This window comes from Salmo salar, chromosome 13, assembly GCF_965601325.2.
Source record: "Salmo salar chromosome 13, fSalSal1, whole genome shotgun sequence".
Taxonomy (NCBI): Eukaryota; Metazoa; Chordata; class Actinopteri; order Salmoniformes; family Salmonidae; genus Salmo; species Salmo salar.
The window spans coordinates 68398030-68425645 of record NC_138303.1 but is presented as its reverse complement, the minus strand read 5'-3'; the positions used below and the strand labels follow the sequence as shown (position 1 = coordinate 68425645).

General features: G+C 42.7%; 1 protein-coding gene across 7 annotated transcripts in view; it reads left to right on the top strand.

Moving 5' to 3' along the window:
- Positions 1 to 27616, top strand: part of LOC106567592 (protein FAM168A) — a 107255-nt gene that overhangs the window by 73265 nt on the left and 6374 nt on the right. For 6 of the 7 annotated variants that reach the window (XM_014137101.3, XM_045693480.2, XM_014137097.3 and 3 more), the window contains 5 exons: positions 4775 to 4852; positions 7337 to 7462; positions 25201 to 25343; positions 25799 to 25976; positions 26327 to 26466. In XM_014137101.3, the coding sequence (XP_013992576.3) occupies positions 4775 to 4852; positions 7337 to 7462; positions 25201 to 25343; positions 25799 to 25976; positions 26327 to 26445 (644 nt within the window). In that variant the 3' untranslated portion in view covers positions 26446 to 26466. The remainder of the gene's footprint in view (positions 1 to 4774; positions 4853 to 7336; positions 7463 to 25200; positions 25344 to 25798; positions 25977 to 26326; positions 26467 to 27616) is intronic. The other variant, XM_014137099.3, reaches the window with a different exon arrangement.

Below are 27616 nucleotides of genomic sequence, written 5' to 3'. Positions count from 1 at the left end.
GCCTTCTGGAAACAAAGGTGCAAACTTTAGAAGATCAACTGGATCAGCTAGAAAACGGATAGAGACAAAATAATATGAGAGCATTGACCTTACCGGAGGATGAGGATAAAGAGGACCTTTCCAGCAAGGTGATCAAGCTTATATCAGAAGAGCTTGGCATGGATTATGTCACCGGATGGTCTGGATGTCATCGGATCGGCGTGAAGCAGAAGAACCCTAAATAATTAAACATTCTTAGGACACAGGAGGGAAAGGACATCAAGGTCCAGGGCCAGTCCATTCGATTCGTCCAGGACCTTTCTGCTAGACTGAGAAAATACTCCAGCAATTAATTTCTATTGGACAGTCACTGGAGGAAAAGGGAATCAAGTCTCAACTCTGATTCCCGGCAGTACCGTGGGTATGGAAGGGAACACAGAGAATGGAGTTCGCAAGCATCGATGAAGCCCTGAACAGGTTGCAGGAAACCTTTCCAGTTGAAAGAGAGCCCAGTGCCCTGAGGAGAGGCAGAAGCAGAAAAAAAACAGATAAGCACACTAGGCTACATACAGTGATGCCCAAGACCAGCTTATTGTAAGTTGAGACAACATTCCTTCCCCCTCCCCCAATACAACTTAGACTCTATTGTCCCCAAGTAACTGTTCTTCTCTAGGAAGTAACAATAGACTTAGCTGATGCCAATCAGATACATTGACACTGAAAGGACAATATGAAATAGTAAATATAGCATGTAAGTCAATTGTTCTATGGAAGTGTGTGTGTAGGCGAGAGGGTGTATGTGTGGGTATGTGTCTGTGCATATGAATGGGAGAGTGAGGGAGAGTGGATGTGTGTGGGCGGGCGGGCGGGAGAAAGTGAGTGTGACGAGGCGTGGGTTGTAGAGATACAAAAGAGGTAATTAGAAACAACATTGAGATTAATGACAATTTTAAAAGTTTCTATGAACATTTATATAAATCAGAATTAAACAACAGTTGGATGGATCCTATAGCCTTCTTAGACTCAACAATTCTGAAGTAACTATCAGCGGACAAAAAATAATCATTAAAAACAGAGGTCACCCAGGAAGAAATATTAGATATTGTTAAAACATTTGCCTGTACAAAAGCACCAGGAATGGATGGCTTTCTCATAGAAATCTATTCAACATTTTGGGACAAAGTAGCCACCTTATTTACACATGACAACACACGTCACTTAATTCAGTACTCCCTAGTTGCATGTATCAAAAAGTTATATTAAAACCAGGAACATCTGGAGAGTCCCCTGTTGATTATAGACCCATAAGTTTTTAATAAATTGTGACAATAAAATAATAACAAAGCTTATAAGCAATAGAATGGTGAAAATATTACCAGACTTGATACATATTAATCAAGCAGGTTTATTAAAAATAGACACTTACTGTACAAACAAATACAAGAACATGTTTCAGTTTAAACCTCTTAATGATTCCGTAGGATCGCTGTCCCTATACCAGGACGTTGTTGCGAACGTGCGCTAATGTGACTAGAATGACATTGTAAGTAACAGCAAACTTTCCAGGACATAGACATGTCTTATATGGGCAGAAAGCTTAAATTATTGTTAATCTAACTGCACTGTCCAATTTACAGTAGTTATTACAGTGAAAAAATACCATGCTGTTGTTTGTGGAGAGTGCACAACAACAAACTTTTATCACGGCAACCTTGTTTGATACATTCACCTCTGAAGGTAAATAATGTACTTACATTCAGTAATCTTGCTCTGATTTGTCATCCTGAGGGTCCCAGAGATAAAATGTAGCATAGATTTGTTTGATAAAATTAGTTTTTATATTCAAATGTAGGAACTGGGTTCTGCAGTTTGAAGCCCTGCTGTCTCTGGCTCCACACCCACCCCTCCGGGCCATCTAGATGTGTGAAAGTTAGTGTATAAGCTAATGATCCATCATGCATGACATTCCTGGGATTGTGTAAACTTACATTTTGTATTACCATATCATTTTTGTATGTTCTCTATAGTTATGTACTTGAAAATGTATAAATTGACCAATTTAAGGCAGACTTGATAGAAAATATTGTGCAGTATTGCAAAATTTCATTGGATCAATCTGAAACTTTGCACACACCGCTGCCATCTCGTGGCCAAAATCAAAATTGTGCCTAGACTCCTATATTACATTATGGCCTTTCTCTTGCATTTCAAAGATGATGGAACAAAAAATTAATACAAAACACATGTTTTTTTTGTTTGTATTATCTTTTACCAGATCTAATGTGTTATATTCTCCTACATTAATTTCACATTTCCACAGACTTCAAAGTGTTTCCTTTCAAATGGTATCAAGAAATTGCATAGTGTTTCCTTTCAAATAGTATCAAGAATATGCATATCCTTGCTTCAGGTCCTGAGCTACAGGCAGTTAGATTTGGGTATGTCAGTGTAGGCAAAAATTGAAAAAACAGGTCTGATCCTTAAGACGTACATTACACAAAAAAAATGGATATAGATTTATCAATAATGGCTGTTGATATGGAAAAGGCTTTACATCGTCTTGAATGGCCTTTTCTATTCAAAACGTTGAAGTTTTCAACTTCCAGCTAAATTAATAAATATTGTATAAATGTCGTAAAGCAAAAATATACACACATAATACATTTTATTATATTGCTTTAGAAAGGGGCACAAGACAGGGATGTCCCCCCCCTCCTGTTTGTACTGGCAATTGAACCAGTTGCAGAAAGAATTAGACAGGACCCAAACGTAACAGGTATCAGTATTGGTAAACATGAATATAAACTAAACTTATTTGCATCACCTGATATACTGAAACTCAATGCCCCCTTTGCAAAAAATATTTTCAGAATACAAAAAAAATCTCAGGTTATAAAATTAACATGGGGGGAAAAAATAAGAAATAATGGCAATAAGAAAAATAACTCACGATCTACAGCAATCCTTTAAGTTGACCATAAATCTTACAGGTAGAATAAACCTTTTTTTTAGAATGGCATGGCTGCCAAAGGTTTTTTTTTTTCGTTTTTTTTCTCGGTGCTACCAATTACCCCACCGAAGACATTTTAAAAAGTAAACTCGGTCATAGGACTTTTATATGGTCGAATAAAATTGAGAGAATAAAAAGGAAAGTTTTACATCTTCCTAAGTCTTAGGGTGGTTTTAACTCGCTACCCAAGGCTTTTACTTGTAACATATAGTTAAATGCACTAAAGAGGAACAATGGGTACATATTGAAGATGCGCATGCTCATCCCCAGCATTGAAGATCCCCAAGAACACAGTGGCCTCCATCATTCTTAAATGGAAGAAGTTTAGAACCACCAAGACTCTTCTTAGAGCTGGCCGCCCAGCCAAGCTGAGCAATCGGGGGAGAAGGGCCTTGGTCAGGGAGGTGACCAAGAACCTGATGGTCACTCTTAGATAGCTCCAGAGTTCCTTTGTGGAGATGTGAGAACCTTCCAGAAGGACAACCATCTCTGCAATCCTCCACCAATCAGGCCTTTATGGTAGAGTGGCCAGACAGAAGCCACTCCTCAGTAACAGGCACACGATAGCCCTCTTGGAGTTTGCCAAAAGGCAACTAAAGGACTCTCAGACCATGAGAAACAAGATTCTCTGGTCTGATGAAACCAATATTAAACTCTTTGGCCTGAATGCCAAGCGTTACGTCTGGAGGAAACCTGGCACCATCCCTAAGGTGAAGCATGGTGGTGGCAGCATCATGCTGTGGGGATTTTTTTCAGTGGCAGGGACTGGGAGATCAGTAAGGATCGAGGGAAAGATTAACGGAGCAAAGTACAGAGAGATCCTTGATGAAATATCTTGTAGCGTCATACCAAATAGGTATTTATACTGTAATCGCTGTCAAAGGGGCTTCAATGAAGTACTGAGTAAAGGATCTGAATACTTATGTAAATGTGATATTTCAGTTGTTATTTTAATACATTTGCAAAAATGCATGCTTTGTCATTATGGGGTATTGTGTGTAGATTGATGATGAAATAAAACAATTTAATCAATTTTAGAATAAGGCTGTAATGTAACAAAATGTGGAAAGTCAAGAGAAGGGGTCTGTTGGGTTTTTAGAATATGAATTAGAACCTAACATGTCTGAATACTTTCTGAATGTATTTATTTATTTATTTTTAATTTAACCTTTATATAACTAGGCAAGTCAGTTAAGAACAAATTCTTATTTTACATTGACGGCCTACTCCGGCCAAACCTTCCCCTAACCCTGACGACGCTGGGCCAATTGTGCACCACCCTATGGAACTCCCAATCACGGTCGGTTGTGATACAGTCCGGGATTGAACCAGGGTCTGTAGTGACACCTCTAGCGCTGAGATGCAGTGCCTTAGACCGCTGAGCCACTTGGGAGCATTGTATGTGGATGGGTTGTATCCACTACATTGTCCAATCCATATGTTTTATGAATCAGGTGCAGGAGGGTGGTTTAGGGCTGTACATCACTGTGACAGGGATGTGGGGAGATGAAGGCTCCATAGAGTAATAAACTGGGATTTTTCTCCTCCACACAGGCACTCTGGAACACTGTCTCTTTGCTGTCCTCCCTTTGTCCTTCCATCTCACAACACACATTCACTTGTATACTAATGTGCATTCACATACATATACAAACTCACACGCGTGCTACACACACACACACACACACACACACACACACACCACACACACACACACACACACACACACACACACACCTCACTCAGTGGATGATGTTCTAAAAAGCTTCTGTTCTCTGTCCTCAGGCTATCCTGCAGGTTATCCTCAGGCTCCTACCTACACACCCAACCTCTACCAGACTGGCAGCCCAGGCTATCCCCAAGGTAAGAACACACGTGTACAAATGCATGCACACATGAACATGCACGGAAACACACATCCGCGTAAGCACACACAGACATGCACATAAGCACAGACATGCACATAAGCACAGATAAGCCTGCGCACACACAGTTTTATCAAACTACAAATCCACTCTATACCGCAGGTAAGAATATACACACATGTAATAGAACACACACTACATGAATCAGATTGCTGGTGCATGCTATTCAAAGGTAAGAACACCTGCACGCACAGCACTCCCGCAGTACGCCAGAATGTCTCAATCCACATATTCACAGTATTCATGGAATGGGATCTAGACATTGTCATGTGTCTAATCTTGGCACCTTCTCAGAAAGTGGAAGGAAAAGGTGAATTTGCCCCTAGACACTGATCTTGGATCAGTTTGCCTTTTTCCCCACTAATGGTTAAGATTAGGATTGGGTGAGGGGATGCTGATCCTAGACCTGTACCTACGGGAAACTTCACCCCAGAGCCTTCACAATGCCTTTAGCAGCTCTACATAAGAGTACTCGAAAGGCTTTGTTCGTATTGCATCCACACGGTGCTCTAGAAAGTTCTGTTCAGATTCCAGAAGAGTGTGTGTGTGTGTCTGTGTGCTGTGTGTTAAGTCATAGCGAGTACATGTTGGCCATGGCTACAAAAAAGATTGAATAAGATAATTCCTAATTTATTTTCTGTTTTATTTGGATAAACGATTTTCAGATGTAGGCCTTAGTATGTTTGTTGGTTAAGTTTGCCCTTTGTTGTTAGATGATGGCTTGAGATGTTTGTCACTTAGTGAAACTGAAATAACCTGGGGTTGAATTGGCTTTTTATTATCGTAAATACTGTAATACTATTTATCGTTGAGATGGCTAGAAGCAGGTCTCTCTCTCACCTTCTTGTGCTAGCTAGTACACATGAATATAGTTCCAATGTAATGCATCTCTCAACCCCTGTGCATGGAGAGGGAAGCGTTGGGTAGATACAAGGGTTGGGGTCAATTCCTTTTAAATTCTGTAAGTACATTTCGAATGGAGTTTCATCCATGCTTCTCTGAGAATTTTTTTTTGCTGGAATTTCAGTTTACTTCCTGAATTGACTGAACTGAAATGGAATTGACCCTAGCCGTGGTAGCTAGTAGTGGTTGGTGGCGATCCATATTTGTTATGTGTCAAGTGGTTTTACTGCATTTCTCCTGGAGCTCCAGTGGGTTTGATGGGCTTCAAAGAGTGTAGTGAATTAGGTCAGTTAGAGCTGTGACAGCTGTGCCATGTTGTCGTCGACAGTGCAGTGCAGCACTGCCTTTGCTGGGCTGGGTCATGTTTACTAGGCATGAAACACAAGAAAGTACATCCAAAACTAAGCCCAAGTTCGGCAATAGAGGTGTGTGTGTGTGTGTGTGTGTGTGTGTGTGTGTGTGTGTGTGTGTGTGTGTGTGTGAATGGTGTGTGTGTGTGTGTGTGTGTGTGTGTGTGTGTGTGCACACTTTGTGTGTGTATAAAATGCCTAGTGAAAGTCTACACACCCCTTGCACAGTCTTCACATTTTGCTGCCTTAAAATGTAATCTAAAAATTGATTTAAAAATGTTTTCCTACCAATGTACATAACGTACTCCACATTTTGAAGTTAAATAACAATTATACATTTTCCTAATTAATACAAAATAAAAAACAAAGATGTCTTGATTGCGTATGTCTTCACACCCCAGAGTTAATACTTGGTGGAAGCACCTTTGGCAGCCATTACAGCTGTGAATCATTTTGAATACGATTCAACAAACTTTGCAAAACTCTTAGGTCAACATATATCCATTGTTTTTGTCAAAATTGCTCAAGCTCAGTAAATTTGGTTGGGAGTCATTGATTCACAGCAATATTCAAATTTTTGTCTCTGATTTTCAAGCAGATTAAAGTCAGGACTGAGACTGGACCATTGAAGAACACTCGACACCATTCTGGTGTGACTTTGGCATAAATATTTGTGTAATTTTCCCGCTGAAAAGGGTTAGGTATTCAGAAAACTGAGGCAGGGTTTACTCCTTTCATATTTATTTTGATCCTAACAAACTCCCCAGTCCCTTCTAATGACAAGCATGCCCATAACATGATGCTGCCACTATAATACCAGAAAATATTTTATAATTTTTCTTTCACTTTGAAAATGTGGCATAGGTTCTATAGATTGGTAGGAAAATTCTAATTTGTTAAATTTTTTAAAGATTTAATTTTAAGGCAGCAAAATGTGAAGACTGCAAGGGGTGTGTAGACTTTCTCTAGTGACTGTATGTGTGTACTGTATACTCTGTGTATTCTCTGTGAGTGCTTGTGTGAGTGCATTTGCATGCGGTGTGTGTTCTATTACTATCTATCCATGTCTGTCTTCTGTCTCTGTTCTATTGTGTGTGTGTGTGTGTGTGTGTGTGTGTGTGTGTGTGTGTGTGTGTGTGTGAATCTCTCTGTGTCTGTGTCTGGGACAGTGCTGCTGGTGAAGCAGGGCTGGCCCCAGGCCTCCGGTGCTGCAGGGGCCCTAGAGGGCTCCTATGACCTGGCCATGGACGCGGGCTCAGAGGGCCGCCAGTACCAGGCCTCAGCCGCAGCTTTCAGTAAATATGACCCTATGTACTCTACACACTCGCACACAAACACAGATACTGTATGTATGCACACAGACATACACACACACACGTTTGTACGCACGCACTCTCACACACACACAGATGTATCTACACACATGTTGCACACACGCTGGCATGGCTGGGGTACATTCAAAGCTGGGCTGGGTTTTTCAGCTGTTGGGAAAAATGGGTTAGGAAAAGGTTTGGAGTAAGACAGGCTGTAGAACGATGTGAGGTAGTGAGTGAAATCACAGGGGCAAGTGGCATCTTAGAGTGAGGGGCTGTGTGCCGGCATCAATGCTTGGTTTTGTGCTGTGCTGTATCATATAACACGCATGCTGGCTGCTGCAGCAAACACTCTTCTCATATAGGGAAACTATGTTTCAGTTGGATAGGTAATGTGTGTTTCAGTCATGGAAGTGATTTGGTGGTGTCCTAACATGAATCTAATGATCAGTGTCCTCTATCACCCACCAGAACGGACAGTTATGTGTGTGCCTGTGGGTGTTTGGAGTATTATTTGTTTTGGTTAACATTCTGTGTGTAGTTAGTCATCGCTAAGTTGTCTAACATGGGAATTGTTCACCATTGCAGTTGACTGCCGACTGATAACTATACAAATTACCTTGCGTCACAATAACTACTAATTATTATTTGTAGATCAGTCAGTCACAATTTACCAAAACTGCATCCCGTCTGTTGCAATGTCAAACAAACCCAGCAGGTTGAGGTTTATTGTAATGAGTCTGAGGGATTTCCCCTTAGAAAGGCCAGCTGCAAAGTCAAAATTTGATATATTGTTAAAAATTCATGAAAGCAAAAATAATGTTTTTGGTCTTAATTTAAGATTAGGGTTAGGCATTAGGTTTAGCAGTGTGATTCAGGTTAGGGTTAGGTTTAAAATCAGATTTTGTGGCTTTGCCAGCTAGTGACCACTCTGCAGAGCTGCCTTCTGAACAAGATTCATGATGAAAAACACTTACCTGCACAACCCCATGGCCTCTCTTTGAGCATTCATACAGCTGGTTCTGCTTCATATCTGTCCAAAGTTCTATGGAAACCATAGACTTAGATAGACAATGCATCATTATATCTGTCCCATTATTGCGTCTGTGACACCACGGGCAGCGCGCCATTGAGGCCATCTCCATTTTGAAGTAGCCAATTTTCTTCTTTTACTGCTATGAGTTGGCAAACAAACTGAAAGGGTGCACACTGCCATCTAGAGTGTGTTTGAACAAGTATAAAGCCAAGGTTGGCAATTTACTGCCACCTGTAGTTATGGAGTATAATTCATTGGCTGATGCCTCAGGGTGACCTGGAGGGAATTATGTGATCCATTCTTAACCCATAGGAAGTCCCAGCCAGTTGACTACTTCAAAATGGTGAAAGTACTCAGTGGCGCTGCCCATGCTAAAACAGGCTTTTGGGCACTAGAGTCCTATATCTACCTCTGTGGTAGAAACTCAGCAGAAAGTGTTCATGGGTAGTGTAGTTCTGCATGACCAACTCCATGGTCCAGGGACTAGATAACCTCATACACTTATATGCATGGTTGACATCATTTACATGTCTTGAGCTCTCATATTTTTTTAACATTGAAAGGGGTTACTGGTAGAAGATGAGTAGTCACCTTGTAACGCCCAAGTTAGGCCTAGATAATATTTCACTACAAATGAACTAATTCATTTATATGTATATTGTATAATGATATATTTTATATATTTTTCCTAGGGTAACTGCCAAAATAATGGAAACGCTTGAGTAAATGAGGGATTAAAAGTATATTGAAAGCAGGTGCTTCCACACAGGTGTGGTTCCTGAGTTAATTAAGCAATTAACATGCCATCATGCTTAGGGTCATGTATAAAAATGCCAGGCCCATGGGTTGACAATGCCCTTATCCATAGGTCACGGGTGGTCACTGAAAGGTTTGAGCATGAAAAATATGTAAGCCATATATCATGGCCGGCTCAGTCACCAGATCTCAACCGTGCAAAGCTTAGAGAGGATCTCATGTCAAATGCTGTTGAAGTAATTGGCTACAGGTTCACCTGCCTCACCTAAAGCCCATTCTTGTGGGAAACTGCTACAGACCACCAAGTGTTTACAGTTAGTATCTGGATAATATGTGTGAAATGCTTGATAATGTATGTGATATCAACAGAGGTATATTTTCTGGGTGACCTAAATATTGACTGGCTGCTCACTCAAGAAAAAGCTTCAAACTGTAACCAGTGCCTGCAACCTGGTTCAGGTTATCTATCAGTCAACCTACCACGGTATTTACAAACCGAACAGGAATAAAATCATCCACATGTATTGATCACATCTTCACTAATGCTGCATAAATCTGCTCTAAAGCAGTATCCAAATCCATCGGATTTAGTGATCGTAATATAGTAGCCATATCTAGGAAAACCAAAGTTTCAAAGGCTGGGCCTAATATAGTGTATAAGAGGTCATATAATAAGTTTTGTAGTGATTCCTATGTTGAAGATCTGTGGTGTGTAATGAGGAGCAACCAGACGCTGCACTTGACACATTTACGAAATTGCTTATTCCAGTTACTAATAAGCATGTGCCTATTAAGGCAATTACTGTAAAAACTGTTAAAACCCTATGGATTGATGAGGAATTGAAACATTGTATGGTTTAGCAAGATGAGGGAAAAGGAATGGCAAATAAGTCTAGCTGCACAGCCGATTGGCTAACATACTGTAAATTGAGAAATCATGTGACTAAACTAAACAAAAAGAAGAAGAAACTACTATGAAACAAAGATGCATGATAATTAAAAAGCTTTGGAGCACCTTAAATGACATTTTGGCCAAAAGTACAAACTTGGCTTCATCATTCATTGAATCAGATGGCTCTTTCATCACAAAACTCACTGATATTGCCAACTACTCTAAAGATTTTTTTCATTGGCAAGGTTAATAACCTTAGGCATGACATGCCAACAACAAACCCTTAACCTTTTCCACGTTGTGTTTTGTTACAGCCTTATTCTAAAACTCATTACATGTTTTTTCCCCCCTCATCAATCTACACACACTATCCCATAATGACAAACCAAAAACTGTTTTTTACAATTTTTTGCAAATGTAATTATATTTTTCACATTTACATAAGTATTTAGACCATTTACTCAGTACTTTGTTGAAGCACCTTTGGCTGTGATTGAAGCCTTGAGTCTTCTTGTCTATGACACTTGGCACAACTGTATTTGGGCTATTTCTACCATTCTTCTCTGCAGATCCTCTCAAGTTCTATCAGAGTGGATGGGGAGTGTTGCTGCACAGCTATTTTTAGGTCTCTCCAGAGATGTTAGTTTGGGTTCAAGGCTGGGCCACTCAAGGACATTCAGAGACTTGTCCCGAAGCCACTCTTGCATTGTCTTGACTGTGTACGTAGGTTTGTTGTCCTGTTGGAAGGTGAACCTTCACCACAGTCTGATTTCCTGAGTGCTCTCAAGCAGGTTTTCATCAAGGATCTCTCTGTACCTTGCTCCGTTTATCTTTCTCTCGATCCTGACTAGTCTCCCAGTCCCTGCCGCTGAAAACATCCCCACAGCATGATGCTGCCACCACCATGCTTCACTGTAGGGATGGTGCCAGGTTTCCTCCAGACTTAACGCTTGGCATTCAGGCCAAAGAGTTCAATGTTGGTTTCATCAGACCAGAGAATCTTGTTTCTCATGGTCTGAGAGTCCTTTAGGTGCCTTTTGGCAAACTCCAAGTGGGCTGTCATGTGCCTGTTACTGAGGAGTGGCTTCCGTTTGGCCACTCTACCATAAAGGCCTGATTGGTGGAGTGCTGCAGAGATGGTTGTCATTCTGGAAGTTTCTCACTTCTCCACAGAGGAACTGTAGAGCTCTGTCAGATTGACCATCGAGTTCTTGGTCACCTCTCTGACCAAGGCCCTTCTCCCCCGATTGCTCAGTTTGGCCGGGCAGCTAGCTCTAGGAAGAGTCTTGGTGGTTCCAAACTTCTTCCATTTAAGAATGATGAAGGCCACTGTGTTCTTGGGGACCTTCAATGCTGCAGAAATGTTTTGTTACCCTTCCTCAGATCTGTGCCTCGACACAATCCTGTCTCGAAGATCTATGGGCAATTCTTTCGTCCTTATGGCTTGGTGTTTGCTCTGACATGCAGTGTCAACTTTGAAACCTTATATAGACAGGTGTGTGCCTTTCCAAATCATGTCCAATCAATAGAATTTACCACAGGTGGACTCCAATCAAGTTGTTGAAACATCTCAAGGATGATCAATGGAAACAGGATACACCTGAGCTCAATTTCGAGTCTCATAGCAATGGGTCTGAATACCTATGTAAGTAAGGTATTTCTGTTTTTTTATATATATGTGCAAAATGTTTTAACCTGTTTTTGCTTTGTCATTATGGGTTATTATGTGTAGATTGAGATTTAAAAACAAGGCTGTAACGTAACAAAATGTGGAAAAATGGAAGGGGTCTGAATACTTTCCGAATGCACTGTACACATCTATGCATAACTGACCGAGTTATGAAAGACGGGCATTGTAATTTTTTATTCTGTAAACTGAGTGTCGAAGAGGTGAATTTTTGTTGTTGTCCACCTGGGTCTGACAACTTGGTTGGAAAATGACTGAGGATGATAGCGGACGATATCGCCACTCCTATTTGCCACTCTTATGTAGCAACATTTCTAATTTTGTTTTTTTACATTGAATAAAAGTAGACTGCATTTGAGGAACAATGCAACCCCATTTTTTTTTTTAAAAGGCCCTTGAATGTTTTGGTACACCTACTGGTGAGCTCTTCTCTGTCTACACCCATTCAGCATCATTCACATCCTATTACGCCTAAGTCCCACCCATCTCTTTAAGGATTCACATGTGAAGCCATGTGCTAAACAGAGTGAGTAGTGTAGTAAACAACCAAAGATTTCAAGACTAATTGTGTTAAAAGTAGTAGCCTACAATAAGGAAAAACCCCAGGTAAAAATATACTTTATCTAGTCCTTGGCCTATATCCTAATCTGACTTTGGTGCAGGTCATGTTGTTCTTCACATCACCGTCTCTGGTATACACACATTATATGAAATAAAAATCTATGTTTATTTGTCACATGCACAGGATACCGAAGGTGTAAACGGTACAGCGAAATGGTTACTTGCATATTTGCATAGTAGCAATATCAAAAACATAAAGTGTCCAGATAATTATTAGATGATGCTTACCCAGTCATGTGAAAGAAACACTATAACCACCCCCCAGCCGCATCTAGCTAAGTGGATGGATCACTATTGTCTAGATATGTACACATGTTCATAAAATACAGTAGATGGTCATAATCACCCCCAGACATACCTGGCTAACTTGATGGGTCATGTAATCATCTGGTGAACTGGAGTCTTTTGTTTAGACATGTAGCTAGTGAGCTAGCTAAACAATGAACCGGCATCATCTCAACTCATACTACGACGACCAATACAAACGGATTGTCATAGCTATAGTGTGAATCTGCAGGTAGCTAAAGCTAACCAACTAGGTTCAATGTTAGCTAGCTAAAATTAGGCTATAACTAGCAATGGAAGTGGATTACTGATTCAAATCATATTAATACACAGATCATACCTGTAATGTTAGCTAGCGAGCCACCAAGCTAACATTCGCTAGCTAGCTAACAGTACGCTTTAACTTGCAATGAAAACAACTTTCTGGCAAAATTTGAAAATGTAGCTAGACTCTTACCCATATATAGAACCAAAAGTTTGGACACACCTACTCATTCAAGGGTTTTTACTACATTGTAGAATAGTGAAGACATCAAAACTATGAAATACACATATAGAATTATGTAGTAACCAAAAAAATAGTTAAACAAATCTAAATATATTTTATGTTTGAGATTCTTCAAAGTAGCCACCCTTTGCCTTGATGACAGCTTTGCACACTCTTGGCATTCTCTCAACCAACATCATGAGGTAGTCACCTGAAATGCATTTCAATTAACAGGTGTGCCTTGTTAAGTTAATTTGTGGAATTTCTTTCCTTAATGCTATTGAGCCAATCAGTTGTGTTGTGACAAGGTAGGGGTGGTATACAGATCACACCTCCCCCTCCATCCTTCACGGTGGGAACCACACATGCGGAGATAATCCGTTCACCTACTCTGCATCTCACAAAGACACTGCGGTTGGAACCAAATTTGGACTCAGACTTCCATTGGTCTAATGTCCATTGCTTGTGTTTCTTGGCCCAAGCAAGTCTTTCTTATTGGTGTGGTTTCTTTGCAGCAATTCGACCATGAAGGCCTGATTCACGCAGTCTCCTCTGAACAGTTGATGTTGAGATGTGTCTGAAAGCAACGTCAGAAAGCAAGTGCAGGTGCAGTTTAATAAATGGTAAAAAAACATGAGCTGGCGCACACCCAGAATAGTAGTTTGTGTGGAGGTGCTGACTAACGGCGAATAAACTATCAAAGTAAAGAAAGTCGCACACTCCATGTATAATCTCCCAGCAGGAAGGGACAGTGATGCCGAAACGTTGGTAAATACCCATTCAATTGCATGGAGATTATACATGGAGTGTGCGACTTTATTTTGATAGTTTAATAATATACGGAACAGTATAACAAACACGAGTAGAGTATAGACATGAAACACAAAGTGAAGCATTTATTTAGGCTGCAATTTCTGAGGCTAGTAACTCTAATGAACTTATCCTCTGCAACAGAGGTGACTGTGTCTTCCTTTCCAGTAGTGGTCCTCATGAGAGCCAGTTTCATCATAACGCTTGGCTCCACACTTCTCCGCTCCTGAACAACTCATCAACCGTAGAAGTGTCGGTCTGGCCCGGGGTCCAAGGAGCCAGGGCTGGCTGAAAACCCAGAACACACTGGAAGGGGATCAACCCAGTGCAGGAGTGAAGTTGCGAGTTCTGGGCATTCTCCGCCCATGGAAGGAATGAGCACACTCCCTGCTGGTCCTGACACTGACTCCTCAGGAACCTCTCCAGCTCCTGGTTCATCCTCTCCACCTGCCCATTGGACTGAGGCCTATACCCGGAAGTGAGGCTGACCGTAACCAAGCTTCTCCATAAAGGCTCTCCATACCCATGATGTGAATTTGTGGCCACAGTCGGAGACAATGTCCTCCAGAAGGCCTGCTGGAATAGTGCCTCAGCGACCTGGAGAGTAGTAGGGAGACCAGAAAGAGGGATTAAACGACAGGATTTTGAAAATCTATCCACAACCACCAAAATGGTGGTGAAACTGCCAGAGGGGAGATCAGTAACAAAGTTAATGGATAGATGAGACCAGGAATGCTGAGGTATGGGAAGGGGAAGGAGTTCACCTGCTGGAGCGTTCTGGGTCAATTTGGTTTTGGCACACACGGAACAGGAGTCGATGTAACGAGTGACGTCCTGCGCCAAGGTGGGCCACCAGTGCTTCTCAGAGATAGATTGGGTAGTGTGAGAAATACCTGGATGTCCAGAAACCACAGCTGTGTGTGCGCAGGTCAGCAGCTGATCCCTTATCCCCGTGGGAACGTAGATGCGCTCGGGAGAGTGGCACACTTATCCTCTGCAGAGCCTGGCGAATGTCCACATATATGTCCCAGACCACAAGAGTTGGGATTATAGGTGTATTCTGGACAGGACCCTCTCCCGAATCCTAGAGATGGGACAGGGCAACGGCCTTGGTGTTTTTTAACCTGGGCGATAGGTCAGCGTGAAGTCGAACCTTGTGAAGAAAAGGGCCCACCTTGCTTGGCGCAGATTCAGCCTGCTTGCTGTCCGTATGTACTCCAGATTCCGATGGTCTGTGAGGATGATGAATGGTTCCTTGGCGCCCTCCAGCCAGTGTCTCCACTCCTCTAATGCCAACTTCACCGCCAGGAGCTCTCGATTACCGACGTCATAATTCCTCTCTGCAGCGGACAGTTTCTTAGAGTAATATGCACACGGATACAATTTCTGTGGATTACCCTGTCATTGAGACAGAACTGCCACCACGCCCACCTCTGGAGCATCCACCACCACAAAGGAGATCATGGGATCTGGGTGTTTGAGCAATGGGGCGGAGGTGAAATGTCCCTTGAGTAGACAGAAGGCTCCGTCGGCTGCTGGGCTCCACACCAAACTACGGGGACCACCATTGAGGAGAAATGTGAGAGCGGTGGTGACTGAGCTGAAGTTCCTGATGAAACGGTGGTAGAATTTGGAAAACCCCACAAACCAGGAGGCATTCCATTACTGCTCCCATTGTTGGAGTCCGGAAAATGTAACGTATACACTGGGAGTCGGAAAGCATGTGCAGGTGCTGAGTTGAATAATAAATGGCACATCGAACAATATAACAAACACGAGTAACGTAGAAACATGAAACACATAAACAATACTGACTGGGAAAAGAACTTAAGGTAGTGCCAGATATAGGGGAGGTAATAAGTCAGGTAATGGAGTCCAGGTGTGTCTGATAACGTGGAGGTGCGTGTAATGATTGATGCCAGGTGTGCGTAACGATGGATCTCAGGACCGGTGGTTAGTATACCGGTGATGTCGAACGCCGGAGGGGAGGAGCGGGAGTATAGACGTAACAGTGAAGCATTTATTTAGGCTGCAATTTCTGAGGCTGGTAACTCTAATGAACTTATCCTCTGCAGCAGAGGTAACTCTGTGTTCCTTGCCTGTGGCGGTCCACATGAGAGCCAGTTTCATCATAGCGCTTGATGGTGTTTGACTTTTTCTGCATTGACTGACCTGCATGTCTTAAAGTAATGATAGACTGTCGTTTCTCTTTGCTTATTTGAGCTGTTCTTGCCATAATATGGACTTAGCCCTATTTGGTAAAAGACAATCTTCTGTATACCACCCCTACCTTGTCACAACACAGCTGATTGACTCAAACGCATTAAGAAGGAAAGAAATTCCACAAATTAACTTTTAACAAGGCACACCTGTTAATTGAAATGCATTCCAGGTGACTACCTCATGAAGCTGGTTGAGAGAATGCCAAGAGTGTGCAAAGCTGTCATCAAGGCAAAGGGTGACTACTTTGAATAATCTCAACACTTTGATTTGTTTAACACTTTTTTGGTTACAACATGATATAGAACAATATGTGTTATTTCATAGTGTTGATGTCTTCACGATTATTCTACAATGTAGAAAAAGGTAAAAAATAAATGAATAACCCTTGATTGAGTAGGTGTGTCAACATTTGACTGGTAATGTATATTATTTATATACTAACACAATTTCTTAGAGAAAAGTTTGACAAGTAATACAAATCTAAAAAAGATGGTCAAAATGATTGGATCCCCAGTTTTCAATACTCCAGCACCCTCCCATTTTGAGGATAATGACACTGAGCCTTTTTCTTAAAATGTTTTATGAGATTTGAGAACACATTGAGGGGGATCTTAGATCATTCCTTCATACAGAATCTTTCCAGATCCTTGATATCCTTTGTCTGCGTTTATGGACTGCCCTCTTCAGTTCAAACCACAGGTTTTCAATTGAGGTTCAAGTCCTGAGACTGAGATGGCCATTGCAGAATTTCTGGTCAATTAACCATTTCTTTGTTGATTTAGATGTGTGCTTGGGGTTGTTTTTTTCTTTGCTGGAAGATTCACTTGCGGCCAACTTTCAGTGTCCTGGCAGAGGCATCTAGGTCTTTGGCTGAAATATCCTGCTACTTGGTAAAGTTCATGATGCCGTTGCTCTTAAGTGCCACAGGACCAGTGGAAGCAAAATAGCCCCATAACATCAAAGATCCACCACCATGGTTCACAGTAGGAATAAGGTATTTCCTATGCATTGTTCTTTCGAAAGCCAAACCCACCATTGGTGTGCGTGTGTCTGTGGCCAAAGAGCTCAATTTTCATATCAGATACTAGCAACGCCTGGAGTTTTCTAAACGGCATTGGCACTTGGATTGGGACCAGTGCTATGGTCAAATGACACGAAAATAAAGGTCTTTGGCCACGCACATCAAATCAAATCAAATGTTATTTGTCAGACCTGCCGAATACAACCGGTGTAGACCTTACAGTGAAATGTTTACTTAAAACCCCTTAACCAGCAATACAGGTTTAAGAAAATACCCCCCAAAAAGTAACAGTTAAGAATAACAAATAATTAAAGAGCAGCAGTAAATAACAATAGCAGGTAATATGTACTGTAGGTAGAGTTATTAAAGTGACTATGCATAGATTAATAACAGAGTAGTAGCAGCGTAGAAGGGGCAATGCAAATAGTCTGAGTCTTATGGCTTGGGGGTAGAAGCTGTTTAGAAGCCTCTATGACCGGCGCTCCGGTACTGCTTGCTGTCCGGTAGCAGAGAAAACGGTCTATGACTAGGGTGGCTTTGACAATTTATAGGGCCTTCCTCTGACACCGCCTGGTATAGAGGTCCTTGATGGCAGGAAGCTTGGCCTCAGGCAGTGATGCAACCCGTCAGGATGCTCTCGATGGTGCAGCTGTAAAACCTTTTGAGGATCTGAGGACCCATGCCAAATCTTTTCAGTCTCCTGGGGGGGAAATCGGTTTTGTTGTGCTCTCTTCACGACTGTGGACGACTGGACTAGGGATGCACGATATATCGGTGAACATATCGGAATCGGACGATATTAGCTAAAAATGCCAACATCGGAATCGGCCGATGTCTTTCTAGTTTAACGCCCCGATGTCAAAGCTGACATGCATACCTATATAATGTAGGTACATGACGTAATGACGCCACGTAAAATGTTGCTCTACACGTGCAACACATCATTCCCAACCTAGCCCACAATTTCTGCTGTGTGGATCGAGCAGTCAACAAGTCGAGCAGTCATTTGAAAGAGTAAGAAGATTTCAGCGAAACAACTCGAAGGCGAAATCCATTAACGCCAAGATAATGGAGTTCATTGCCCTTGACAATCAACCGTCGGGGGTGATGTTGGCTTTCGCCGACTGGTCGAGCACCGGTACACATGTTGCCCTACCAGAGTTACACAGTAATAGCGTCACTGCTATTAGCTTCACAACATACTATGGAACGCCGTTTGGGTCTTTGCGTGTCAAGAAAGATGCACGTCAAATAGAGTCAAATAACATTATTTGACACGTCAAATATAACAGTTCTATTATAGAATGTTATGTGTTCTGAATTTGCATGTGCCAGCCAAGCGCCACCACTACTATCACCCACAGAACACAACTGTGAAGAGTTTACGCAAATATTAGCATTGTAGCTCTTATCGCTGGACTGTGACTGTGTGAAATCACCTCCCAAGTCAGCCTATTGTGTGTATTGACATTCATATTGTACTGTACAGCTTTACCTAAGGATTGGGGATCAATGAAATGGGTTATCAGTCTGCTCAATACCCAATATATTTTTTCCCAATGTCCTCAGAGTTATCAGACTCCAAAACATCCAAGCAGTATTGTTTTTCCTCGGGAATAGTGTTCAATACACGTATGTTGACAATAAATGTGTCTCAGTTCAGTTATTTCAGAGTCCCGCAATAAGAGCTACGGCGCTAATATTCTCTGGGTGTCACTGAGTAGACTGATACCCCATGTTATATATCCACAATCCATAGGTAAGGCTGTATGGTGAAATAAGTATGCCCCCAATGCAATTCTAAAGTAGAATTAATTCAGTGTGATTTCAACAGATTTTTGTCAAATTAACAATTTATTGTCTTTTGTTGATTTTATATATCAACATTCGAACCTCCTATTAGCATGATCTATTCAATTATGGCATAATTCTACTATTTGTATGTATTTGCATCACAGTCAATTACATACTTTTATTTTGAAGGCTAAACGCAAAGTCCACTGTTGTGGCTAATCCTTATTGTGGCTAGCTTCACATAGATGGGTCTGACCACCATTAATCAAATAAGAACTGTCTTATAAATGTGGGTTATTTTAGATGATGACACCTAGCTATATAAACTCAGCAAAAAAAGAAACGTCCTCTCACTGTCAACTGCGTTTATTTTCAGCAAACGTAACATGTGTACATATTTGTATGAACATAAGATTCAACAACTGAGACATGAACTGAACAAGTTCCACAGACATGTGACTAACAGAAATGGAATAATGTGTCCCTGAACAAAGGGGTGGTCAAAATCAAAAGTAACAGTCAGTATCTGGTGTGGCCACCAGCTGCATTAAGTACTGCAGTGCATCTCCTCCTCATGGACTGCACCAGATTTGCCAGTTCTTGCTGTGAGATGTTACCCCACTCTTCCACCAAGGCACCTGCTAGTTCCCGCACATTTCTGGGGGGAATGGCCCTAGCCCTCACCCTCCGATCCTACAGGTCCCAGACGTGCTCAATGGGATTGAGATCCGGGCTCTATGCTGGCCATGGCAGAACACTGACATTACCGTCTTGCAGGAAATCACGCACAGAATGAACAGTATGGCTGGTGGCATTCTCATGCTGGAGGGTCATGTCAGGACGAACCTGCAGGAAGGGTACCACATAAAGTAGGAGGATGTCTTCCCTGTAACGCACAGCGTTGAGATTGCCTGCAATGACAACAAGCTCAGTCCAATGATGCTGTGACACACCGCCCCAGACCATGACAGACCCTCCACCTCCAAATCAATCCCGCTCCAGAGTACAGGCCTCGGTGTAACGCCCATTCCCTCGACGATAAACGCGAATCAGACCATCACCCCTGGTGAGACAAAACCGCGACTCGTCGGTGAAGAGCACTTTTTGCCAGTCCTGTCTGGTCCAGCGACGATGGGTTTGTGCCCGTAGACAATGTTGTTGCCAGTGATGTCTGGTGAGGACCTGCCTTACAACAGGCCTACAAGCCCTCAGTCCAGCCTCTCTCAGCCTATTGCGGACAGTCTGAGCACTGATGGAGGGATTGTGCGTTCCTGGTTTAACTCGGGCAGTTGTTGTTGCAATCCTGTACCTGTCCCGCAGGTGTGATGTACCGATCCTGTGCAGGTGTTGTTACTCGTGGTCTGCCACTGCGAGGACGATCAGCTGTCCGTCCTGTCTCCATGTAGCGCTGTCTTAGGAGTCTCATAGGACGGACATTGCAATGTATTGCCCTGGCCACATCTGCAGTTCTCATTCCTCCTTGCAGCATGCCTAAGTCACGTTCACGCAGATGAGCAGGGACCCTGGGCATCTTTCTTTTGGTGTTTTTCAGAGTCAGTAGAAAGGCCTCTTTGGTGTCCTAAGTTTTCATAACTCTGACTTTAATTGCCTACCGTCTGTAAGCTGTTAGTGTCTTAACGATTGTTCCACAGGTGCATGTTCATTAATTGTTCATGGTTCATTGAACAAGCATGGGAAACAGTGTTTAAACCCTTTATAATGAAGATCTGTGAAGTTTTGGGATTTTTACGAATTATCTTTGAAAGACAGGGTTTGAAAAAGGGCCGTTTATTTTTTTGCTGAGTTTAGTTAGCTAGCTAACTATAGCTTCTGAAACAGATTGTCGTTTTGCTATGTTTTTGTGGAAGAACATTGTTTGCACCCATGAGCTTTTTATGACCAGCACTGTCGGTGCGCGAGACAACTTTATCAGCATCATAGCGTATGTATTGATGAATAGTTGTGATATATGAAATACGAGTGATAGTGTAATCAATGTGTAATAACTAAGTAAAAAATGTATGAATGCATTTAAATTATTATGTGACGTGCAGTCATATTCAGGTCCTGATTGGTCAACAAGCTTATTTGACACACAAAGACCCAAACAGCGTTCCATAGTATGAGAAATCCTGGTTGAGAATGAAACGACTGAACAAATGAACAACGAAACAGCACAGCAAGTAAGTGAAGGAACTAGGTTTTGATTATGTTTTACGGTTAATGGGGACATATGTAAATGCCAACAAAATAACTTTTTGGTGTGTGTGTGGAACCTTTATTTAACTAGGCAAGTCAGTTAAGAACAAATTCTTATTTACAATGACGGCCTACCTCGGCCAAACCCGGACGATGCTGGGCCAATTGTGCACCGCCCCTATGGGACTCCCAATCACGGCCGGATGTGATACAGCCTGGATTCGAACCAGGGACTGTAGTGACACCTCTTGCACTGAATGAGAATGGGGGTGTGCTTGGTCCTCCTTTTCCTCTAGTCCACAATCATCTCCTTTGTCTTGATCGCATTGAGGGAGAGGTTGTTTTCCTTTCACCACACGGTCAGGTCTCTGACCTCCTCCCTATAGGCTGTCTCGTCGTTGTCGGTGATCAGGCCTACCACTCTTGTGTCATCAGCAAACGTAATGATGGTGTTGGAGTCATGCCTGGCCGTGCAGTCATGAGTGAACAGGGAGTACATTAGGGGACTGAGCACATACCCCATGAGGGGACCCCGTGTTAAGGATCAGCGTGGCGGATGTGTTGTTACCTACCCTTACTACCTGGCGGTGGCCCGTCAGGAAGTCCTGTATCCAGCTGCAGAGGGAGGTGTTTAGTCCCATGATCCTTAGCTTAGTGATGCACTTTGAGGGCACTATGGTGTTGAACGCTGAGCTGTAGTCAATGAATAGCATTCTCACAAAGGTGTTCCTTTTGTCCAGGTGAGGGCAGTGTGGAGTGCAATAGATTGCATCATCTATGGATCTGTTGGGGCAGTATGCAAATTGGAGTGGGTCTAGGGTTTCTGGAATAATGGTGTTGATGTGAGCCATGACCAGCCTTTCAAAGCATTTCATGGCTACAGACGTGAGTGCTCCGGGTCTGCTTCTTGGGCACAGGGACTATGGTGGTCTGCTTGAAACATGTTGGTATTACAGGCTCAGACAGGGAGAGGTTGAAATGTTAGGGAAGACACTTGCCAGTTGGTCAGCGCATACACGTCCTGGTAATCTGTCTGGCCCTGCGGCCTTGTGAATGTTGACCTGTTTAAAAGTCTTACTCACATCGGCTACGGAGAGCGTGATCACACAGTCGTCCGGAACAGCGAGCATAGAAGTAATTTAGCTCGTCTGGTAGGCTCGTATCACTGGACAGCTCGCGGCTTTGCTTCCCTTCGTAGTCTGTAATAGTTTGCAAGCCCTGCAACATCCGATGAGTGACGGAGCCAGTATAGTACGATTCAATCTTTGTCCTGTATTGAAGTTCTTTAGCTCATCTGGTAGGCTCGTGTCACTGGCCAGCTCTCGGCTGTGATTCCCTTTGTAGTCTGTATTAAGGCGAGGGAGAGCTTTGTACGCGTCTCTGTGTGTGGAGTAAAGGTGATCTAGAGTTTTTTTTCCCTATGGTTGCACATTTAACATTCTGATAGATATTAGGTAAAACTGATTTAAGTTTCCCTGCTTTAAAGTCCCCGGCTTCTAGGAGCGCCGCCTCTGGATGAGCATTTTCCTGTTTGCTTATGGCGGTATACAGCTCATTGAGTGTGGTTTTAGTGCCAGCATAGGTCTGTGGTGGTATGTAGACAGCTACGAAAAATACAGATAAACTCTCTAGGTAGATAGTGTGGTCTACAACTTATCATGAGATACTCTACCTCAGACGAGCAAAACGTTGAGACTTCCTTAGATATCGTACACAAGCTGTTGTTTACAAATATGCACATGCCCCCGCCCCTTGTCTTATCAGAGGCTGCTGTTTTATCCTGCCGATAGTGTATAACAAGCCAGCTGTATGTTATTGATGTTGTCTTTCAGCCACGACTCTGTGAAACATAAGATATTACGTTTTTTAATGTCCCGCTGGTAGGATATACATGCTTTCAGTTCGTCCCATTTTATTTTCCAGCGATTTGAACGTTAGCTAACAGTACTGAATGCAAAGGCAGATTAGCCACTCGTCGCCTGATCCTCACAAGGCACCACAATCTCTTTCCACGAAATCTGAGTTTTTCTCCAGCGAATGACGGGGATGAGGGCCTGTTTGGGTGTTTGGAGTATATCCTTCCTGTCCGACTCATTAAAGATGAATTATTTGTCCAATTCGAGGTGAGTAAATCGCTGTTCTGATGTCCAGAAGCTCTTTTTCGGTCATAAGAGACAGTAGCAGCAACATAATGTACAAAATAAGTTACATGTTGTGGGTTTGGCCTTCGAAAGAACAATCCATATGCAGGAAATACCTTAACTATCTTGTGTCTAGCTCTTTTAATAAACGTAGGATAGGCCTAAATTCCCTTCTCTCTCCATTCAATAGGCTATTTATATGAATTTGGGCAAGGCTACATTACACTTTAGCGTTTAATGCATGCATGGCTTTCTCCAGATCAAACAATGAATGAATCTAACGGAGTTCCATGTCCTAAAGTTGCCACTTTAAAAATGAACAAGAATTAAAGTCGGAGTCTATAGACAGGTTAGCTGAGAACATCATGGAAACGATGCGCAAGCTTCAATGGGGCAGAGGTAGTGTGTAGCTAGCAGATAGCTAGCAACAATGACAAACTGCCATGAGGGGAATTTGAAGTGGCTCGTTTCATTTAGTTTTATCTTGTTCTTAATAGCATGAATTGTTTTGAGGTGTTTTCACTGATGTCACGTCTATGCTAATATGGCTAAAATTAGCTAGTTAGATATCCAACAACTAACGACGTATTTGAGAGACAGGTGCTCATTGTGCAACTTTATTTGTTTTAAATAAACGTTGGAGACAAAATATAGTTACATGTCAATCTAAGCCAACCCTGTCTGTTTTGCCCCATAGTTGCGCACACATTGGTTTTGTTGCTAAACAACCAACCCGTCTACAGGCCTAGGCATAGAGTCGGGAAGCAGGTTCAGGGAGTGAGTGTTTTAATGAAACACAAACAGCGCACCGCCATGGAACAGAGTCAATAACACCTGAGGAAAGAACCAAGGAGAGGGACATGTAGGGAAGATAATCAAGGAGGTGATGGAGTCCAGGTGAGTGTCATGAGGTGCTGGTGCGCAAGACAATGGTGACAGGTGTGCGGGATAATCAGCAGCCTAATGACCTAGAGGCCGGAGAGGGAGTATATGTGACGCATAGGCTATTCTCAATCGCAGATTTATGAGAGTTCAAGAGATTGAACAAACAATACTAAGAGAGGAGGATGAGGCAAATAGTCATTGTTATCCAGTTCTGAAGACCGTAGACTTTGCTTCTATCCAGCCCATGATTTATAACTTAACTCACTAACTCACTTAACTCACTAAAGCAAAACAGCCCGTTCCTCACCAGTTGACTGTCACTTTGCTCTATCATGTGCGTGCCACACAGATGCAGTGTCACGTGTGCTCCCTCCCCGGCCTCTAGGTCACCAGGCTGCTCGTTATGGTGCACACCTGTCACCATCGTTACACGCACCTGCGCGTCATCAGACTCACCTGGACTCCATCACCTCCTTGATTACCTGCCCTATATATGTCACTACCTTTTGTTCCTTCCCCAGACATTGTTTCTGTTTCATGTGTGCGTTGTTCGTGTTTCGTATTATGTTTTGTTTATTGATTAAATCACTCACTCCCTGAACTTGCTTCCCAACTCTCAGCGCACAACGTTACATGCAGACAGACGCACACAAACTTGTTTCATGCTTCAATGAGACACTGAATCTCAAGAGAATGACAAATGATCTGAAAACTGAAACTAGGTCTCTCACCCCATCTTTTCTCCCCCTCTCTCTTTCTGCCCCTCGCTTTCTCTCTCTGCATCTTTCCCTTTCCCCTCCTGATCGCGCTCTAATTCTCTATCTTGCTTTTTTCCTCCACATTCTTCAACCCCCCCTCACATCTCGCTTTTTCTCACATCTAGGATACACTGCTGGGACACCCTACAAGGTGCCCCCTGGCCAGTCCAATGGGGCGCCCCCTCCCTACTCCCCATCCCCTAACCCCTACCAGACGGCCATGTACCCAATCAGAAGTGCCTATCCCCAACAGAACCTCTATGCTCAGGTAAGGACCTGACATGGGCTCTACTCACTGGGGTTGGTTGTCTGTTTATATCGCCTACCTGCCTTTATAAGATGTGATTGATTAGCTCTCTGTACTTGTTTTTGGATTGTTAGTAGACAGCTAGCGTGCTGAGTAAATTTATCTGTGCTATAAAAGTAAGAAAGGCCAATTCTCCTTTTGTTCCTTTTCTCTCACTTCTTTCTCTTCCTCCCTATCCTCTCTCTCTGTCCACCCTCTCGCTTGCCCTCTTACGCTCCTTTATTGTATTATCTCCCTCCCTCTCCTTCTCTCTCTACCTTCTTCCTCTCTCTCTTACCTTCATCTCTCTCTCCCCTCACTCCCTATCTCAGATCAATTCAAGATGCTTTATTGGCATGACATACATTCTTCAATATTGAATATTGCCAAGGCAATATTTCAAAAACCACTTCTATCTTGTCTTCACTTTCTCTCAGGGTGCGTACTACACACAGCCGATGTATGCAGCTCAGCCTCACGTTATCCACCACACAACAGTGGTGCAGCCCAACAGCATCCCCTCCGCCCTCTACCCTGCCCCCGTCCAACAACCCCGCTCCAACGGCCATATGGCCATGGGCATGGTAGCTGGCACAACCATGGCCATGTCTGCTGGTAAGAAGTCAACACTCAACCACTAGGGTTGCAAAATTTCCAGATTTTCCAGAAATCCCAATTGGAATATTTGTGGAATCAGGAGGTAATAACTAGGAAATCCTACAACCAAGATTTCTGGAAAACCTGGGAATTTTGGGAAAGGTACTTGAATTTTCAACTCTATCAATAACTCAAAAAAATTATTCACACTATAATTTGTAGTCAAGTTTCTGTTTGGAGTGAAGGCTCTGTGTTTATAACAAATGTATAACAGTATTCAGCAATCAGCGTGTTTCCATAATGATGACAACTGTCTGTCCATGTTACCATGGTGACCTCTGTATGTCTGATTGACCCTCTCTGCCCAGGTACTCTGCTGACCACGCCTCAGCATGCCACTCAGCACATCGGTGGGCATCCGGTCACCCTGCCAACGTACCGGCCCCAGGGGACGCCTGGGTATAGCTATGTGCCTCCTCACTGGTAGACCCCACTGGACCCCACTCATGTAAGTTACTGTTCCTATAATCCAATGTGTGTATAGATGGATATGTGTGTGTAGTATATATACACATTGCATTCGGAAAGTATTCAAACCCCTTGACTTTTTTCACATTTTGTTACGTTACAGCCTTGTTCTAAAATTGATTAAATAGTTCCCCCCCCCCCCCCCCTCATCAATCTACACACAATACCTTATAATGACAAAGCAAAACAGGTTTTTTGAAAAAAATATATATTTACAAAAAACAAAAACAAATATATATATATATCTCTATCTCTATATATATATATATCTATCTATCTCTCTCTCTATATATATATATATATCTCTATATCTATATCACATTTACATAACTATTCAGACCCTTTTCTCAGTACTTTGTTGAAGCACCTTTGGCAGTGATTACAGCCTCGAATCTTCTTGGGTATGACGTTACAAGCTTGGCACACCCGTTCTTCTCTGCAGATCCTCTCAAGCTCTGTCAGGTTGGATGGGGAGAGTCACTGCATAGCTATTTTCAGGTCTCTAGAGATGTTCGATCGGGTTCAAGTCCGGGCTCTGGCTGGGCCCCTCAAGGACATTCAGAGACTTGTCCCGAAGCCACTCCTGCGGTGTCTTGGCTGTGTGCTTAAGGTCGTTTTCCTGTTGGAATGTGAACCTTCGCCCAAGTCTGAGGTCCTGAGCGTTCTGGATCAGGTTTTCATCAAGGATCTCTCTGTACTTTACTCCGTTCATCTTTCCCTGAGAGTCTTTAGGTGCCTTTAGGCAAACTCCAAGCGGGCTGTCATGTGTCTTTTACTGAGGAGTGGCTTTCTTCTGGCCACTCTACCATAAAGGCCTGATTGGTGGAGTGCTGCAGAGATGGTTGTCCTTCTGGAAGGTTCTCCCATCTCCACAGAGGAACTCTGGAAGTCTGTCAGAGTGACCATTGGGTTGTTGGTCACCTCCCTGACCAAGGCCCTTCTCCCCTGATATCTCAGTTTGGCTGGGTGGCCAGCTCTAGGTAGAGTCTTGGTGGTTCCAAAACTTCTTCCATTTAAGAATGATGCAAGCCACTGTTCTTGGGAACCTTCAATGCTGCAGAAATGTTTTGGTACCCTTCCCCAGATCTGTGCCTCGACACAATCCTGTCTCGAACCTCTACGGACAATTC